At 40.6% G+C, this 20,844-nt stretch overlaps 1 protein-coding gene across 6 annotated transcripts in view; it reads right to left on the bottom strand.

Moving 5' to 3' along the window:
• Positions 1-20,844, bottom strand: part of SLC25A13 (solute carrier family 25 member 13) — a 101,341-nt gene that overhangs the window by 2,828 nt on the left and 77,669 nt on the right. For all 6 annotated transcript variants that reach the window (XM_068404506.1, XM_068404508.1, XM_068404505.1 and 3 more), the window contains 3 exons: positions 15,852-15,992; positions 3,919-4,057; positions 1-159 (listed from right to left, as the gene is read on the bottom strand). In XM_068404506.1, coding sequence (XP_068260607.1) covers positions 1-159; positions 3,919-4,057; positions 15,852-15,992 — 439 coding nt within the window. The remainder of the gene's footprint in view (positions 160-3,918; positions 4,058-15,851; positions 15,993-20,844) is intronic.

Raw genomic sequence — 20,844 nt, 5'->3', positions numbered from 1 at the left:
CTCCTGCTCCTTTCCACAGAGCCTTCGGACCTTCCTCTCGAAGTATCTTCACAAAGCAGTCTACAACGCCGCTGTAGGTGGTCTGTCCTGCCCGGGCTGCTACCTGTAGCCTTGTTTTGATCACATCCGCAGGGGTCACCAGAGAGGCTGCAGGCATACCTACACAACACAGACACCATCAGGTGGGTACCACCGACTGTCACATATGCTACACACCTCGTTTACCCAGGGGTAACCGTGCCTTTCGTCCTTACGTCAGAAGAATTCAGCCACATTTGATTTAAGCAGAAGCCGATAAGGAAAACAAGAGGCAGCAGTTGTGGACGTGGCTTCACCCAGACAGAGCTTCTCCCAGAAGAACAACCATATCACATGCTTCCTGCGGAGCTGGGAGGCACGGGCTGGATTTTTCAGTGCTAACTAGAAACTTGCATAGTTAATAAGCACAAAGTTTTTGGAGGTGAGGTGGATCTTTCCCTTTTCACGCCTCTCTGTGGTTCCTGGCATTCTGGTTGCACACTGTGCTAGAATAGCCTGTACACACACACTCGCACACACCCCCCCACACAGAGCAATGTCACCAAGAACCAGATAACACTGTGCACGCTCAGCAAGGCATGAGAGCGAAGGTTTAAAAAAGGGTTATTCTTCTCATGAGGAATGGCATACTGCTCAGCTGCAAAGCCACAGTTGACATCTTCAGCAGAACACTTGGAGGAAGATTTAAATTTACCCTGGCAGATAATCAACTGAAAGCAAAAAATACCAAATTACCAATGGGTGGTATTTCTAAAATCATTCCTATCCAAACTGGGGCTGCCCATGTTTAGAATTGAAAAAAAAAAAAAAAGCCAAAAAAAAAGCACCGAGACTGTACCCAGAAGACACTGTCTCTTATGATTTTATTACTTTTCCATTCTGCATCTGTTCCAAACCAACTTGGTCAGATGTAGCTGCATAAATCTCCTTTGCTTTTTTTTTTTTAGGCTTAATAATTCTGTAACAACTTCTGTCCAAACCAGCATGGTCTGGCTTCAAGCACCAGCACACCCTTCCTGCAGACTGCTGAGAGATGTTAAGCGTGTGCGTATCACCAAAACAAGATCTCCTCCTCCTCTCCCAGACCCCCCAAAATAACGCACAAGCTGAACTTGCACCGTGGTCAGTCTGGCAGGCAAGTGCTAAAACCCGGTAAAGGTTTCTGAACTCCAGAAATGTTGAAATTCCTCTTTGCTTAGTCTTACCCACACCAGGATATTGGTTGAGTCCTCAATTTAAAGCCGGACTTTTGTCCTTCAAAAGCCAACCAGTGTTTTCAAGGAAAACCAAAGGACATACTTAGAAACTGTTCTGCTTACTACACGTTGACTTCCATCTCCTTATTCCTCATTCCTTATTACTGAGGATATTTTGCAAGATGTTTCTAATCCTGATTTTAGGAGCTATGTGTACAGGACAAAAGACTTTACAGACAAATAAAAATTTACAGGTCGCTGCTGTGAGGAGCTTACAATCGAAATGAGACAAATGGCACAGCAGGAGCTGACAATAAAAAAGAGGAGTAAGGGGAGGAGAAGGAAGTTCATGGAGGCAATAAGCAGATGGAGCAAATTAAGGAGAGATCCTGTATCTGATACTAGAATCATCTCAGAAAATGCCGTGGCACAACAGGTTGAGACATCTGGTTAACAGTGAAAACCAGAAGCAGATCAAGCTAGATGACATGCATGTTGCATGTGTCCCTAACGACACTGGAAAGGAAGAAAATACACCCAGCACAAGCATGACCCACTGGCAAAGGACGCAGGTGTGCATCTGAGCATGGCCAGCGTGAACATCACAGCATCACGGGACTGTGGGGAGGTGGAGTTTCCCACACCCAGACGGAGCTCATGCATATGTCTGAAGTCCAGTGACCAGGTGAGATCCCCAGCCAGAGCAGAGACATCAGCCCAGAGACTGCACCAGTGTTTCAGCGGTGGTGGCGTTTTTGTTTTGTATTCACCTTGACTTTCTCGCGGCAAAACAGTGGACACATACACCCCCACCACGCTTTACTTGTACCCAATAGAAGAAATCCCTTGTTTTTCTAAACACTACAATGAGTGTTGTATCTTTAACACTGTAATTTGCTCATGAGAGTTAACCTAGGATGGGATTCACAGGAAGCACTGGATAAAATTCACATTATAGCTAGTTTGGTAAGCCATATCAGCAACAATAAAGACTGCTTCTGTGCCTGAACTTCAAAGGGACGGTTATCTCAGTCTGCAATCACCTGACAATGGCTAGAAAGAGAAAACCAGAAAAATCTAAGAAATGACTTGGCTTAAAAATGCCAGCTTATGTTTCAAGTCTGTAAATATGATCTAAAGTTCAAAAATTGTTTTGTTCCATTAAAATGGGTGAGAAATAAGCTGGCTGTAAGCTCCTGTTGGGGGGCTTGGAGGCTGGCTCTGGTTGGGGTGGAGGAGGGGAGAGGACAAGGGTTTTTTAAGCACCAGTCATTTGAAGACAGCGAGCTTTCCTAGTGCCAGGTCGATTCCTCTGGACTATGAGCTACTGAATACAGAGCAAACCCAAAGTGCTGAAGGTACGTGCTTCAACAAGACTGACTAACTGATCTGCACCGTCAGGCTTTGGCTGTATCCTAAGCTCAGATACCAGCCATAAAAGGTCCCTGGCTCTTCAAGAGACACAGCCCTGTGTATAATCCTGACCAAGAACAGTTTCCCCAGGGAGAAGCAAGCTTAAAATCAAACGAGAAAACATAGCTAAACCACCAACCACCTATCCGTACTGGATTCATGCCACTCCATCATTTTCTCACCCAGCAGGTTGCAGCAGCCTGTCAGGTGCCACGCTAGAGGAAGAACTTGCCTGCAGCTCAGAGAGACCAAGCAACCCCCAATGAACACGGTGGAAATATCTGCTGATGGGAGCCCTCCTGCTTGCTACACACTCCCCCAAAGGTCTTGCTACACAAATTTTCAAGCCCATTTGTTTCCTGAAGGGAAAACCTTGGACATAGCAGGAGCAGGACTCTCAAGCTGCCCTCTCCAGGAGGCAGCTACCAAATGGTGGTCCCCTTTGGGTGCAGAACCTGGGTGCTGTGCCAGGGGCCAACTATGCAGCAGACACAAAGGCAAGCTGAGGCTACAAAGCGTGTCTCTCTCTTTTCGCTTAGGCTCTGGCACGCTCAAGTTAAATGCTCTGTCACAAGTTAAACATGATTTGGCTCTCCTATCCGCTGTGTAGCAGACTAAAACAAGCAAGTGCTCAAGATCACACTCAGCATCTCTGTCATATCTGGATACACTAGGAATCAGCAACCTCTGGCACAACAGAAATGTTTTCAAGCTTTTCTGTTTTGTTTAATATACAAAAAAATAATGGTAATATCCTCACAAAGTCAAGTAACTGCATGGGATACTGTGGGTAGCAAGTAATTGTCATCATTTTGTCACAGGCTACATCATTGCGTTTGAAGAACTGTACTGCCAGCATGGCTTTTGGACTCCACATACCAAAATTCAAGATTTCTTTGCTCATAAAGAATTTTGCAAATGCCATGACTTTATTTATAAACCACTTTAACAAAACTTTACCAGTCAGCCAGCCGCAAACGAAAACAGCACAGTAACTTCACAAGGAAAGATGATATATGATGACAAAACATCAGCACTTAAACCTTTCCCTTTGTTTGTCCTCCTGAACATTGTGATTATACCAGGAACTTACAGTATATCTTTATTTTTAACATCAACTTACTCTACAGCATGGTGGCTTTCTGTTACTTGGGCACAAGATTGCAAAATGCATGTGGTGGTTCTTCTGAGCTTTTCAAAGTTCTCACTGCTATAACTACTGCACTGCGGTGCAATGTAGTGGCATGCAAAAAGAAATCTGGGCACTTACCAGCTATTGAACCAGCCAAGAGCAGACTTCCAGGGCTAACCCTCCCATCTTCATTTGCAAATGAACCTTTCAAATGAGCATAACAGGGGAAGTAGATGGCAGAGAAGGGTATGTCACGCAAAAAACACGCCTTAGCACCCTGTGTTGAAAAAGAGAACAAGTTTTGAGAATGAGCAAATTTAACATGATGAACTATGTACACCAGAGAACAGAGCAACATCATATTTTTTTGTTTTCTTGCAAAGGACTTATAGGAAAAGCAATTCTTTCTCTGAAAATTCTGAGAGATCCACGTATTTCACCCTGCCGAGGAATGTCTGTGTACTATTTCTTGGTTCAGTAATTTCTTGTCGTTGTGCTTATCTTGTCTACTTGTTCTCCCTCACTCCCTAGTACTGTAGTAATTTGCTGGTAACAGAGAAAATGTCATGTGTTGGAGTAAACTCTGATCACACCTTTGCAGAATTTTAAATAGTTGACATTGTAGCCATGCACCTGTAGTGGGAGTTTAGGATCTGTCTGATGAAGACTGAGCCACAGGACAGGTTTGTCCCCTCTGATCCCCACTTACAATAAATACTTCCAAGGAAAATAGTGCCCAGTTTATGCATCTATGCAGACATTGCAATTGATAATGCAACATAAATCAAGGGAAAGAAAGAGAATAGGGCCATAACACTAACTCTTTCACAGAATAGTAACAGGATGATTTACTTGTGATTTTTGAAGTACAGGTGATCTGGGATACAGTTTGTTTCAAGTAAGTGTCAGCTCTTACTGTTAAATTTGCCTTGCTATCCATTTTGTAAATGGCACAAACAGCCAGCGAAGTTACCAGCAACATAGCTGGGTTCAAACCCAAGAGGGTGGCAAACAGGCAAGGAAAGTTTTGGGGTAGCAACAAGGAATCAGCTGGTTTTCAAGCAGGGGGAAAAGCAAAAAAGCCACTAGGGGAGGCAACCAAAATAAAATACCAAATAATATCCATGTTCCAACAGCATGAGGGACTTGCAGTCTGCCCTTCCTCAAAATGGAGATCCAGAGGACACCAGAGCCTGAACACACCAGGACTGAGACCAGCAGGAAGGCACAAACAGGAGGTGGCTTTGGAAAATGGGTAAAATCTTCCAAGTTTCAGAAAGACATGGTGTGCGGATGAGCCTAAGCCTCTTCTCTTTGAAGTGAGGGTGGGGTTGTGGTGAAACTGCTTGAGATTCATCCACGAGCCCTCCCAGGGTGTCCTTGTTCATGTACTTCTCTTGTGTGCAGGTCTACCAGGGCATGGCTCAGTGCCATGCATTTTACAGGGGACATGCTAATATCCACAGAATTTAATTAAATCTAATGATTTGCCTGGACATATCTGTAAACTTAAGCTTGTACTATAATAGCAGTTAGAATATAGTGCTTATCCAAGTTGGATGCTGGTTATCAAGCAAAGACGCAAGAGCTGCCAGATGTCAGAAAAACTGAGAAGTTGCCTTTCGGCGATGCAAGGCAGGGGCAGGCGAGCGGGATGTGTGATGGGAAAAGCAGGTCCTGCCAGCCAGCTCGCAGGAGATGCTAATAACTGCAGTGTGCAGTCAGAGAATGCCTCTGAGAAAATAAAGACTTATCTAAAAACAGCCATTAGATCTTATAGTCAGACCTTCTAAGTGTCACAGACTCAATTACCGACCACGGTGAGCACAGCACGCTCTGCTCCAACGCCAGCTGCTTTCCACCACGCTTCTTTAGCTTGTTTCTTGACATTTTCAGACTGAGAACTGACCGCTTCCCCTGACAGTCCGTTCAGAGGTTAATGACTCCTGCTGTTAAGACCCTTTGCCTTGTTGCTCATCTGGATTTGTCTGATTTATGCTGCCAGTCCCTGGTTCTCGTTATGCCTTTCTAGATACACTGAGTAAAATGCCATAAAGGAACTCGAAGCGCTGCCGTTGCAGTCGCTCCGCTGTTCCCCCCTGTGCTGAATGGGGTTATCAGCCATGGAACGAAGCGATGCTGGACTGGATTCTCCTCTCAAAATTACATGCAAAGCCCATACAATTTACCTGGAGGGCACAGAGAAGGTGAATCTTTTCTGTTCACCAGAGACACAAGAATTCTGGCCTCTAATGTGCAACAGAAGCCTGATTTACAGTTTACCTTTAATCTTCACATAAAAAGAACAGACTAGGGTTTTACCAAGTTCTGTATGAAAAAACAACTTTTTAATGATCAAATGTCTGCACTGTATTTACCTCACAGAAAAATTATGAAACTCACTAACGCAACATTCACAGACCAACATCGTTTCTTCAAAGGTTTATTTTTAGAGCATGCTTTTCCTCAGAGCAAATCTCCTCACTGCCTTTGCCCTCAGGGCACATTACTTTTATTTTCTTTGCAATGTTGTCATTAAACACTGCACGCATTTTTTCCTCCGCATTTTTTTCATACTCTGAAATATCTCGACATAGTTAAAATAACTTAAGGAAATCAATAAACTCCAAATGCGAGCAACTCCGAACTCAACCTGAGCTGCTAATATTCCTCCCCCCTTCATTAAAAGGCTCTTTTTCATGGGGTAGAAATAGCATCTTGTTAATATCATTAATAATATATGTTCAGGTACGCAGAGAGGGAGGGATGTCCATCAACTTAGTTGGTTCAGTGTAAACAAAATCTGGATCAAAACCTGGATCCGCTTTAATAATAACCCAGCTTGGCTCCAGTCCAGCACCGCAACAGTCTAAAGTTTCCCCCATCCTTCTGTTTAAAGTCTGGGAAAGCATGTTTAAAAGCAGGCCTCATTTAACTTCAAGTTAATCATCCGCAACCAGCCTAGGCCAATTAGGAAGGCTTAGGGAGATTGGCCACAGTATCTCGAAAAGCAAAAGAAACATTTATTTTACTTCTCCCACCTTTTTGATGTGGACAACGTGCTGAAAGCCAAAAGGAGTTTTAATCAGTCCCCAGAAAGCTGTAAGGATCATCCACCCAAGTTTATTCTGGCAGCCAAGGTGCAGCCCTGCCAGGCATGAAATTGTTGGGAGATCCTACACACCACGACATGCGCCTCCCTCACACAACAGCCAGTTGGCTCCCATCTTCAATCTCCTTAATAACCTTAAAACTCTTAATCTTGGATAGTATCTCACTGAATAAACCAACGGAGGTAAAAAAAAAAACCAAACAAACCCGATTGTCAAAGATTGGGATAAATAAGCCCAAGTCAGTGCTGGGGCAGGTTCTTTAGCATGCTAATTCCTGCTTATACCAGCTCTACCTGCAAATAAGGCTCTAAACAAACTATTTCTACTACAAGGGGAGGGTAATTATACTGACAAAGGCACCTCTGTGTCGGGTCGGGCAGAAGGAGCCGGCAGGTCTGGGAGACGCAGGCTTAACCTAGTCTCCTGCAGTGAATGCACATTGTCTAGTGCAGGGGGAAAAATGCCAGACTGGGGGGACCTCGCAGCATTCAAGACAACAGTGGTGCACCTTGTCTGAGAGGGTTATTTAATGCTTCTGGCACCTGTACTTACAGCCACCCCCTCTATTTCTCCTTTACAGGTTTAGAATTTATTTGGCATGTATAATTGTTATTTTGATCCTATAGCTACAAACAATAGGCAGCATGTCATTTCTTGATCATTTTGCATTCTTCTTGGGTTTTACTACAGACTTAACCCTTTGGAATCGGAGCCCTAGCATCACCTAACAGGTTTTGTAACAGTCAGTTAAATATTGCTTTCAAGGGCTGTAATTTTTTCTACCGTAAAATGACATTGCCTTAAAAGCTGCTATAGGTTTTTATTCACACATATTTATACCAACCAAAATATGAAACTGATTTAGCACATCCAGTTACAGGAATAAAATGCTGTTTTCGAATGCTGTGCCAGCAATTCAAATTCAGTTTGCACACAAAAATTATAGCACTTCTTAGTTGGAAGGGCTTTTTTTGGTTAGTTTCAAAGAAAATTTCTGAAGAGCAGGTCCTCACATATGAGAACACAGTCACAAACAGGCATGGTGGATGCAAATTAATGCAACTCAAAACTTTTACTACTCTGTTTCGTATGTTTATCATCCTGCTGTAAACCCACAACTTCAAGAGGTGAAATACCTCAGCTGCTATCAAAGCAACCAGGCGGGAGCTTGGTACGGATCCTGTCACCTGAGATGACACTTTCCAGGTCAACACACCAGAAGCCCGTTTAAGAAGTTGTCAAAAAAAAAAAATGAAGAGACTTTTGGAAGATTTTCTGACTAGTTTTGGAAATGCAAACTGTGTTGGTGATATCAGCCAAAGAACAAATCTGAGCTAAATACCTTCCAGTAATTGTAATGATAAACATTACCACAACCAACATATCCTTTCCTTGAAGAACCATTTACTACTGTATTATTTACCATCTTCTTGGGATCACAGAATAACTTTGTTGTGCAAAATTATGGAGTGGCACTTTCTGTTATGCTGTAAAGCACTATTCAAAATTATTATTTATAAAAAGAGCAATATTTTATTAAACATTTTATGGCAGATATATGGATATGAATTTCTATGATGTACAAAATAAGTAGGTGTACTTACAATGTTTATTTACATAAGCACTTTAAAGATGTCTTTCGAAACCAACAGAATCTAAATTCAACTGACTTTAACAGGACGTTATGCATATTACTGTGTAAGACAGGCAGAAGACAGAAAATATATTAGCTATCTTGTACCATCACTTCAGTATTCAACTGTGACCAGAAATTAAATAAAATATATTAAAAATACTGAAAACCAGAAATGTATCGTTTCCCATTTCTGCCAACACAAATGACATTTTGCGTTAGGTTAAATGATATTTTCCCTGACTGGGATATGTTGTCTCTATATTTTTAATAACAGCTGTCATCTACAGAGCATCTGTAGCTAAAGAAGAATTTACTAGTCGTAAGCTTCCATGCCCTGGTGCTTTCACAGCAACAATTACTGGCAGAAAGAAGACAAATAGAGGAAACAAATTCCTTCTGCAAGACTGCTGTTATGTGCCTCCCCAAAGGAGCAGCTGGGTCTTGAGAAGTACAATGTTTTAAAATACTTATTTACACAAGTAGTTCAGAATTTTAGACAAAGGCAGAAAAAAATATTTGCATTCTAGCTTTAAAGAACTACAGGGGTTCAACCCAGCAGTTAGCCCAACGAGCTGTATGTGTCAAACCTTTTTATTGCTGGAATTGACATGTATTTTATTTCTAAGCTGCATATCATTACAGAATTGCTAGTATCTGAACACCCAGTGAAGGCGCAGTGAGTCTGGGAGGAAGCTTTGACTTTAAATTGCTGTACTTATTATGATGGACAATTAGTTGAAGTGAAAAAAAAGACGTTTTTCCAGACCTACTGGCCTTTACTTCTTTGGTGGGGAAGGAAGAGAAGGAGAGGAGATCTACATTATCTGACCTGGACCTCTTTGCACCATGATAGCAATTTTCCCCCCAATACAAACTCTTGGAAGTTACAAAGGTACACCAAGATAATACTGATCTTCAAGGACAGTCTCCTCAAAGCACTAGGATGGTCCATTCCACTGTGCAGAAGGTTGAGCAACCATGTCAGAAGGCCAGCATGGACGAACAGAGAACTCATGATTGAGCTCAAATGCAGAAAGTAAAAAGGAAGCAGAGGTGGGTATGGGCTACCCAGGAAAAATACAGAACAACTGCTCGGACATGCAGCAATTAGGTCAGAAAAGCCAAGGGTCAGCTGGAGTTGGATCTAGTAAGGGATGTGAAGGGGGAGTAAAAAGGGCTTCTGTAACCACATCAGCAGCAAAAGGACAACTAAATAAATTGTGCGGCTGTTGCTCAGTGGGGGCAGGAAATCTAGTGACAAAGTACACGGAAAAGGCAGAGAAATTACTTTTGCCTCGCTTTTTATTAGTAAAATCTGCCCTCAGGCCTCTCAGCTCCACAAGCTTACCAGAAAAGTCTGCAGGAGCACAGCATTACCTACAGAGTACTTAAGCCATCTGCACATACACAATCCATGAGACCCAAAGAGACAGCTCCAATGGTGCCAAGATAGCTGGCTGATGCTGTCGTGAGGCTGTTATTACCTTCAAAAGGTCAAGTCAGTCAAGGGGGTTCTGATGACTGGAAAAAGACAAACATCACACCCATCTTGAAGAAGAGCAAGAAGGAAGATCTGGGAAACTACAAGCTGTTTGGGCACACCTCTGTCCCTGGGAGGTTTATGGAGTAAATGCTCCTGGAAGCCATTTTCAAGCATATGAAGGGCAAGGGAGAGATTTGGAACAACCAATATGGATTTACCAAATCATGGCTGACCAACCTGTTTGCCAGACCTGTGGATGAGGGGACAGCAATGGATGTTGTACACCGTGATTATAAGCAAGGCTTCTGAGATGGTCTGCCACAGTATCTTCATAGCTAAGTCAGTGGAACATGACCTGCACTGTCAGCAGATTAGTGGATGATACTGAATCGGGGGAGTAGCCAGTGTGCTGTAAGGCAAGGCTGCTGTTCATGGGATGGAGAAATAGGCTGACAAGAACATCATGAAATTCAAATCAGCAAATGCAAAGTCCAACATCTGGATTGGAATAGCCCTATGTAGCAGTACAGGCTGAGGCTGACTGGCCAGAAAGCAGCTTTGGAGAAAATCTGGAGGGTACTGGTGGCCAGGCTGGGTATGGGTTAGCAATGCCTCTTTGCAGTGAAGACAGACAGCCACACCCTGGGCTGCAGTAGCAAGGGTGCAAGGGAAGTGATCATTCCCCTCCATTCACCACTAGTGAGACCACATCTGGAGTCCTGTGTCCAGTTCTGGTCTCTCCAGTACAAGAAAGGTGTTGCTACACTGGAGTGAGTCCAGTGCAGGTCCATCGAGCCAGCTGGGTAGCCCATGGTGTATGAGGAGAGGCTGAGGGAACTCAGTGTGCTCAACTCCGAGAAGAGCAGGCTAGGGGGAGACCTTATTGCTCTCTTCAGCTACTTACAGGGAGGGTGCAGGGAAGACAGCTCTTCTCGCAGGTGCATAGTGGAAGGATTAGAGGCAATGGACAGAAGCTGGAACACGACCAATTCCAATTAGGCATTAGAAAAAGGGTGAAAGTTTTTTGGTTTTGTTTGTTTGTTTTAAGCCACGAAGGTGGTCAAACACTGGGTCGAGTTGCCCAGATGACCTCCGGAATGGCTTTCAACACAAATTATTCTGATTCTGACATCAAGTCTGCAAGTAGAGCGGAGCACAGAGCAGAGATCTCGGCAGAGTACTACTGTGAATTGTTTTGTGCCACTAGCACAGTAGAGCACCACGTTAACATGCTAATGAATGACCCAAAAGATTATTAATCTCACTAACACAGAGGGGCATCAAAACTATGCAACCCAGCTTCTCAGTGATCCTCAAATGACTATTCATTTGGACTAGAATGCTGGGATAATTACGATCATAATCAATACAAGATTCGCTCAGCTGGATGCAAAAAGGGTTTACATAGCATTTCCTTTGTTAATTTGTTGACACGAGACATAAGATTTATTTGTCTGTGCCTTGCTTTTCTCTGTTAATGCAAGACAGGAACACTGAAATTACCTATATCAGGGCTGTGTGGGCATTTTATTTTAAAATCCACAGAAAGTGCTTCAGAGGTAGAAATTAATACAAAACATAAGAATTCAAACAACAAGCAGCAGATCGTGTTAAGACATGCAGGAATTTGCCTCATGAAGCTAAGACCGACATATGCAATTCTTCGCATCTTCTGGCTGCAGTTATAATTAATGAAAGTACATTCTTCCTCGTTGACTACTATATAGGACTCTTACAGATTTTCACCTGAATTTCAGCATAAAAGATTCACAGGAGCTAAGCAGAGCATGCTGGATTGATCTGTGGTCGTAAGAACAGCTTTCATGATGATTTATTTCTGCACTGGGAAAAGAGAATTTTTACTGCAGTCCTTGCAATGCGGTAAACAAAACAGCACCAAAGTGGAGTGAGAGAAACAGAAAAGCCAGTGTGCAGCAGACTGGATGACCAGTCCTGATTTAAGAGGTTTGTAACTTATCAACACAGAAGCAAACTCACATTGATGAGCAATGGAAACACTTCAGCTCTACTATGAGCTTGCAGACTGACTGGTAATGTTCTCATTCATCACAAAAAACGAACCGCTTAAAAATATCCGCGCTCCTATTTTGAAAAATCATCATTATGGTAGTGTTAGTTTCAGGTTAACATCACGTCTTCTGGGCTCCATCTTCCTGTTAAATATGCGATATCCCTCCATTTATTCTATAACAAGCCTATTTTCTCCACTGCTGGCAGTACAGACAAATCATTGATCTTTGCTCTCCATGGATTTCACCAGACAACCGTTGAGTTGAGGGAATCCCTTTTCTCCCCATCTCAAAGCAAGACCTTTAAGGAAATTCTGTAAGCAACAGAGGATCCTGTCCCTCTGTACAGCTTCTTGTACTATTCCGCCCTACCTGGCCTCATCATCCAACCCAAACCATTCTATGATTCTATGACTATGATCTAGACAGTGGCCATCTTCACCTTTTCCAGGGACACAACACTACAGGCACTTGATATCCATTAATCCAGGCATCAGAAGTGAATTATTTGGGTGGTCAGTGATGGAAACTGCTGTAGAAAAATGCAGTCAACCCTTCTTAGAGCAGTTTTACAAGAATTTCTAACAAGTCACATAGAAAAGGAGGAACATTATGGTCTTGAACCAAAACTGATGGAGTAGTTAATTTTTGTTGGTTTTGCTTTCTTTCCACAAAAAAACAAAAGAAAAACAAAGCCAACAGAAAATAAATTCAGACCATACCAAACAGAAAAAAAATGAAAACAAAAAATTGTGTTATCAACTATGAAATGAAATATTACATTTAAATTTTGGATTGTTAAAAAAATTTTTAAAAAAACTTAGGAAAAAAATACATCCATTTATTTCAAATGAAAATTCCTGAAATTAAAAGTCTAGAATTTTGCTTTCAACACTTGCAAAAGAAAGTTAATCACTTGGTCCTAAATCATGGCTAAGACAGACCAGTGTTTAAACAGCTGGAATACTTAGATGAAGGCCCATTAAGCCTATAAATAAACTCCAAGATTGACAAATAAAACTGTTTTCTAAACCAAGTATCTATTCTTGTTCTTCTACAGCAGTTATGTATGGCGTCTTACTTAGATCTACTAAAATAACTATATTCAGGGCTTGAGATACAAGCCTTGTATCTTGAGACACAAAAGACAAAGCTAAAACAGACTTAAGATGCAAGTGAAAGATTTGTTCATGTCAGAGTGAACAGCATGGAAAGTACTGAGACAGACAAAATCCTCATTCCTGTTTTATAGTTTTAAAGCTAATTTGACTCGTTAAAGAGTACAAGCATTCCAAATGTACCAAGATATTTCAGTTCACTTGGTCATTATACTCACTAAATTAATTTACTAGAAGTACCACCAGAGAAGGTAGCACCTACCAAATCTAGTCTCATCTGAAATTCATTTTAGACCATTGATGTCTCTGGGTACCATTTACTGGGGCTGGTGACTTTGATGCAATGAGTTATTAATCCTCGCTTGGTCTCACCAGCACTGTCAGCTTCAGCACAAGCATTCAGGAGAGGACTCCTTTAGCCTCTAACACTGCTGTTCCACAAGCACCTCAAGGCAGTATAAAACTCCTCTGATACAGGCTGATGGGTTCCCCATGCCATGAAGCCATTTCTCCCTTTGCCTGGCTACAACCATCCTGAGGAGCTACGGAGTGAGCTGCTCTGCGTTCAAAATAAACTAAGCCGTAAGGAGGAGGAGGCTTTAGTTTAATGAGTTTCCTGTTCCAGATCATTATGTGGCTGCACCAACACTCTTGCTTAAATACTGGAGAGGGGGCAGATAGGATTGCCATTTGGTTTTGGCTACAGTGCCAAAGTGTTTGGTGGACAACAGCACAAACCTGCCCAATGACAGAGCTAGCCATGACTAAGGGTGCACTTGGACACAAGCCTTCTGACGTTGCCTGTGCTCTGTTGGGTGGATGACTGCGACTGCCAGGTTCAGTTCTCTAGTTTTGTCAAATCAGTCAAGTTTTTGTAGGCATGAATCCAAACTGGACATACAAAAGTACATGAACACAAGGAGCGGGGTGGAGCGAGACAGAAACAGAGACAATGGAAGAGTAAAAACAAAACCCTTCTGTGGCTTTTTTTTGTGGAGGTAAATTGACTTAATGAATGAACCAATGAAACTGTGTAGCTTGTGATTAAATAACTACCTGTTTCGATGCAACATAGTGCTGTAACCAGCTCCTGTTCAGGTGTATTCCTTACAAATATTCACCAACTATCTACTCCAGAAAACAGACGTAATTCATAACACGACCCAAGACATTCATGCCATGTAAAAATGGAAAAAAGTAGCAAATTCTGCTCAGTCACCAAGAGCAGGTATTCAGGAAAAAAAATCTAAAAAACTCTAACTTTAGTAAAGTAGTTCATCACTCTTTCTCATTTTATGTTTTATTTTTACTAGTTCAAGCAAAAGTCAGTAGTTGCCCTCCATTCCTGCACAGCCTCAGGGATGCAGACTGTTTACCATATCCATGTTTTCCGTTGTAAATGTTGACCTGATCAACACCATAATGCCATTTACTAGGAGTTTACACAATAGCATCAGCCTCAGTAAAACACCTAAAAAATTAGCAAGTCAATTTAAAGGGAAAAACAACTCCCCATTAAATCCTATTCAGACCTGCAACTTCTCTCCAGGCCAAAACATACATACATCCACTCTCGGGCAGGCTTCCTCTTTGTAATGTTAACAGAACAATTTAAAGGGACTGGATGCTTAAAAATGGAGATGGAATTTAAATATTGTGGGGGAGGGTGATGGGGCTCATTTGGTGGTTTTTGAAGCATTTTCAATTTACATTTGCATTGCTGTAAATAAGAAACAGGAATACTGCCTTCTGCACTGGAAATACTGGGACAAATGGGTAGTGTGAAAGCTTTCTCCCGAGAAGTAGGCTGCAGAATCTGAAGAAACACCACACGGTGCTCTGCAGTACATGGCATTCATTGCAGTTTATGTTTCGATACTGTGTGTAATGGCTGTCTCAAAGTACTCCAAGACCTTTCATACTCTTCCATATCTAGTCCCCCTCATCTAAAACTAAAAGGCAGTATGTTAATCCTTTAAATTATTTACAGCATACATCCTATTAGATTCAGCAGATGTTGTTTCTAATCCTGCTGCAGTCTAACATTAAACCTAACTTTATTTCCACATATTTACATATCTATGTGAGGACAGTAATGTAGAAAGCAGAATTTTATAGTTTGTAGTATACACTCATAAAAGCAGCTTTTCCTGATATTATTTGTGGCAATGTTCTTCTAAATTAGCAAGAGCAAGTTTGCCTTAGGAGTTTATTTTTATGCTGGGCTCCCACTGTCTGTATTTCTTCACTATTATGGTGCTGCAATTAATTCCCATCACCAAATTAACAATGGCATCTGGGAAAGTTACTGAATCAAACACAGAAGAGCAAAAGCACAGCTTGAAAACTGTAAACTCTATATCACGAAGCAGATGAAAATAAATTTATTTTTACACCAGGCAGAACATCAGGAATCATAAACTAATCCTCAGTGAACAATACTTACACCTGATGAAGTGAGAAAAAAAATCTTAGTAAGATCCACAAGAACCACATGCTCAAAAATATGAGGCAGTTTTTACCCTTAGTTAGAAATGAAAGATGGAGATATAATATCACATAATAAGGAAGAATTTTTTTAAAAGTACAATTATGTCCACCTATGAAAGTTTGTGAGAACAACAAAATTATCTGTTGATTTGAAATATTCATAATTGGCTTTTAATTCATGTATATATAAAAACCCCATACCTTGTAGAGACCAAAGAAGCCTAAGTCCCGTAACACAGTGAGGGCACTGACTCGTGGACCAGTAGTAATTTCTCCAGCCACCTGTAATCGAATCTTGACAATTTCCAGTGGATTGGTAAAGATCACTTGAGAACCTCCAGCCTGAAATCAAAAGTGGAAGGCAACACATTAACCCACTACATTATTTGCAGGGTACGTCCTGTTACATTCAAGAGAAGACATTTTTAATCCTGCTGCAGTTGGTTAAGCTATTAGCAGACAAGAGCTTTAGTGTTAGTTAATAAACTGCAGCTCACAAGGTAAGAAACCCACCCCGCCACGAGATGAGTGGTCAGGAAAAAGAGAGAGGAAGCAGGTCGGCCACTGCAGGCCACTGCAGTACATCAGGCAGACACTAGCTCAGTTCTTGCTGCAAGAATACATTTACCGACACCAATTTATGCAATACTGACATGCCAAGAACATTGTAAAGAGAGTAATGAAGTGAAAGGAAGAATTAGTAACTAAGTAAAGAAACTGAGATGTGCATGCCTGTACATAGAAAGTGAAAATATACTATTGAAAAGTCTGGCAGAAGCTTTTTCAATTTTGGCATGAGTTCATAAAACAAAGACCACATGGATTCCAAAGACCAGAACTGCAGACAGATTGTGCTTTTTTTTTAAACCTCACTGAACTACCAGTTTCAGTGCTGTTAAATGCTGTTTGATTCAAGAGTCTGAGCTCCACATCATTTTTTGTGCACCAGGTAATAAAGAAAAGAAGGTCTATAGACTGAAGGATTCTATTAATCAAGCACCGCTACATGTTTGTAACGTGTCAGTCTCCAGTTGTTGGGAAGACATCACTCAACTGATTTTGAAAGTTAGATTTAAAACACAAGGGTGGCAAGCATTTCAGACTCCCCGCTAATTCTTGTAAATTCATCTCATTCACAGTATGTAATGTAAGGCATAACCTTTCCACTACACTGACAGATCCCAAGTTAAAAATTTGAAACAGGAAAAAAAAAGTAACATGAAGGTTACCTAAGGGTATTCAAAAAATACCCAAACTCCATCTGGCCCAAATTCAACAGAGTGTCATCTAACTTCTGTTAATTTCTGAATTATGTGGCCCAACAACTATGCCCTTCTCTAGGTTCTGAAATCACACAAACTATGCAAAGGGCAACCCTCCCCCTCCCCACAACAAAACAACCATTTTTTTTTTCTACAAGGTAATGACTAAAATGAAATAAGTTGCATTTAAAAGCACTTGCATCTAGCCATGTCTAGTATGTAAACACTATGTGCACATCTTTTTTAAATTATCTAAACGTTAAAAGAATTAATCATAGCTCAGATGAACTATCATTCAAAATAAAAAATATGTGCAGTAATACGGTTTAAATAACGTGCTGAAGAAATGGCAAATCACACGAACAACTATTCTTGTCTACCACTTAGGCTGAGCATACAGAGTGTGGTTACAAATTAAAGTCTTTACATAACCCCCAAAATATCCCAAATGTTTCCTATTTTGACCAGAAAAAGCATGCTCTTGTGTAACTCAACTGGTTTTGACTTTCAAATTGGCATAATTTAATTTAACTGCTTTTACCAAACCAGAATCCTGGTACATATAAAACTGCTGTTCTTGTTGCCATCAGAAATTAGACTGATAAATTATTTCGCACATATGCTGACTTCAGTTTTGCACTTAAACTGGAACATATTAAGTAAGCATTCAAAACAAAAAATTGTTTCTTTTACTTGTCTACTCATCTTGCAAGGTCTCAAAATAAAAAAAAAAATCCTGGAAAGGTCTGTATGGTGAATTACAAATTCCTGTATAATAAACATTTTGGTCTATGTATTACAAATATTAAGCATTCCCATATGCCACCACACATATTTTCTTCTTAAAAGGATAACATCCCAATTGCAGGTGATAATGTTCATTTGCAAGTTTGCTATACCACAGCCCTCCTCTAAAACACACTACTTAAAACTCATATCAACTTATCTGTGTTAGCACAAATAAACTACTTCTCTTCAGTGTGATACTCTTACAGTTCATTGTGGCATGACTCCATGGGAAGTGTTTCTTTAATTTTCAATACAGGAAAACCATATTAAAATTTAAAAGATTACAACAAAATTAAGTTTAATTTATTATTATTATTAATGCACTAAAACACCGAGCAATTTAAAAATCTATAAAAATGTTTATAAGTGAATGACATATTTAAAGAAAGGAAATAGACACACATACATACGATTTAAAAGGAAAATAAAGGGAAATAATTTCTGAATTCAAATGAATGAGAAGTACTTCAGGTGCTAGCACACATAAATGTTTATGTTTGCATGTCCAACCTGGCTACGTCAACACTGCAGCATTAGATGTTTGTGGCTCTGGGTAAATCACACAAGACTTCCTCTGCTTCAGCTTGCTATTTGAACAATGGGGATGCTATGATTTACCCACCTCATACAGTCAAGCTTGCTGCATTCAAATTTTTAAAACGCTGAGACCTTCATGCACCAGGCATTACTAAAAAGACTACCGGTCTGAAGAAAGACAATGGAAATTTCCAATGAAGTCTTTCCACAAAACTGTCCAGGTACTCCCTGAACAACCTTTGCCATCCTCTGAATTTGATCAAAGATATCCTTCAAAAATCAAATGGTGAATAACTGAAAGCGATGAGCCAGACAATACCTGACAGAGGGTCTCGGTAGGAGGGTTTCTACCACCTGCCTGCTTTGTGATGGAGAGGAAGGCTGGTTTATCAGCCCGTGTAGAGTGCAGAGGCAGTTCTAGTGGTAACAAGTACAGTCGGCTGGTGGGGAGCTTTTATCTCTCTGTTATTTAACCATCTGTGCTGGTAACCGCAGCTCCTTACTCTCAAAATGGTGGGAAGGAAACCAGAAATGGCTACTACACTCTCTAATGAAATGATTTCTTGCTTGTCTAGTACTGGTAACTCCTATTGTGCTATTCATCGTCATAGTATGCATCTCATAAATATTAATAGTATTTCCTCCCAGTGCTCCTGTGAGGAAAGTACAAAGACTCTAGTTTTACAAGAAGGGGATTTGAGGTAAAGAGGTTAATTGTATGCCCAGTGTGTGCATCCCCTTAGCTCAAACACACAACTTGTAAGAGTCTCCAGATATCCTGATCTCCAAATCAGTAGCTTGAATAACAACAGCATGGCTTCTGTCTTCTTTCTGAGATTTTGCATAGTGAATGCAATGAAAGAAATCTCATCAATCTATTTTTTTCCAGTCTCTTCAAGGTGCTTGTATAAACTGTTATGGAAAAAACAAGACAAAACATCATCAGCACATCCTATCACCCTACTCATTCATTCTGTTTGGCCGAAAGTTGAAGAACATCGCCTCCTTGTTTGCTACCTTTTGCAGCTGAAAGTGAATCTCATTTTAAAAATTCAAAATATACTCCCAAAGGTCAGAATTTGAAAACTGTTTTTTTTTGGCCAGAATAAACACAGTTTAAGCTCAGATTGCTCAAGCTTAATGATTTCTCCACTAAGTGTCACAGAAATCAACTCCATCAATTGTTTAATATAGATAGCTCCCAGTAACACCAATTTTTCTACACTGAAGTTACAAACTTTAATACCCTCAACTCTGAATTCCTTATCACCTCTTCTAATCATGTCTTAAAGAAATAAATAATCTGACTGCAAAAGCAAATCTATTGCTTTTCAGTTATTATCATGTGATTAAAATACAACCTGCAATTTTGACTTATTTATAGGAGTAGGTACCTAGAGGTACTGCATAGATAATTGTATGTAAGGGCCCACAAAGGGCCCATATTATTCTGAAAGAATTTAACATTTGACCTAATCACAAGCACTTACGGTCTTGTTTGATGTAAAGCAAGAAAATAAAAGGGAAATACCTCTGTCGTCCAAGAACTCCTCATACACACATAGCTAGAAACCTGTATGCCTATAAAACATTCAGCGTGCTTTAACACACGGACAGCTAGCTGTGCACCCACACACGTGAATTTTTGAAAACAAGCCGTATTTTTTTTCATTTTTGCAGTTCTTCAACTCTGCAGTTGGTATGATATCACCCGACACCTCTCGATGGCAGTATAGTCTTGTACAGTAATACAGTACTGTCTATCACATGCCTCCTTCTACTTTCTCACTTTACTGAACAGAAGAGAGAAGTAGAAATACTTGAGGCATTTCTTTTTGTCCATGGGGAAATAAAATCCACTCTGTAGTGAAAAAAAATTAGGTTAGTAACAACTGCTTAACAACGCTCCAATTGAAGAAGTCATAATGTTTTCTACTTCTTCATGTGTTCAAATCACCTTGTAATAACCTTCACTGAAAAATAAAGAGATTTTAACCCCCCTCATTACACTAAGACAAGAAATTCCTGTTCTTTTTAATGTAACTGCATTTTGTGCCCTTATGAGATTAGATAAGAAATGAGCACACCAGACCCAACTCTCCTAGGCTTTCACATCTCCATTTGAAAGCTTTGGTGTCCATTCTGAAGAGAATACAGCTTGCCATTCAGGAAGAAAATGCTGTGTTTTCCATCCCAGAAGAAAGTACTAGATTCTTTTCCTTTCACCGCTACCAACCATCAACTGTTCTTGTGCCTCTAATTAACCTTACTACCTACCTTACTACCATAGTCTTTTTCCTGTTCTCAGCTAAGAGCATGTAGGGTCAGCCTAGATCTTTCTTCTGCATCCCATCCAACTTGTCACATATCACCTTTTAAGGTTTCATGGATGTAGAAAGCATTACTACTGCTATTAGAGTGTTAGTATTTCCCAACAATATCACTCAGGGATAGCAATTATGGCAATTAATGGCAACCATTAAAATACATAAGCAAAATATTATATAATTATCCAAAATCAACCTCTGCAAAAGAAATCGTCTACAATGTCTTAGTTACTCGTTCAATTTACAAAAAGACAAGCAGGTGCAAGTTCCAAAATTTTT

Source organism: Nyctibius grandis, chromosome 7 (assembly GCF_013368605.1).
Source record: "Nyctibius grandis isolate bNycGra1 chromosome 7, bNycGra1.pri, whole genome shotgun sequence".
Lineage (NCBI taxonomy): Eukaryota > Metazoa > Chordata > Aves > Nyctibiiformes > Nyctibiidae > Nyctibius > Nyctibius grandis.
This window is presented reverse-complemented; position numbering and strand designations above follow the sequence as displayed.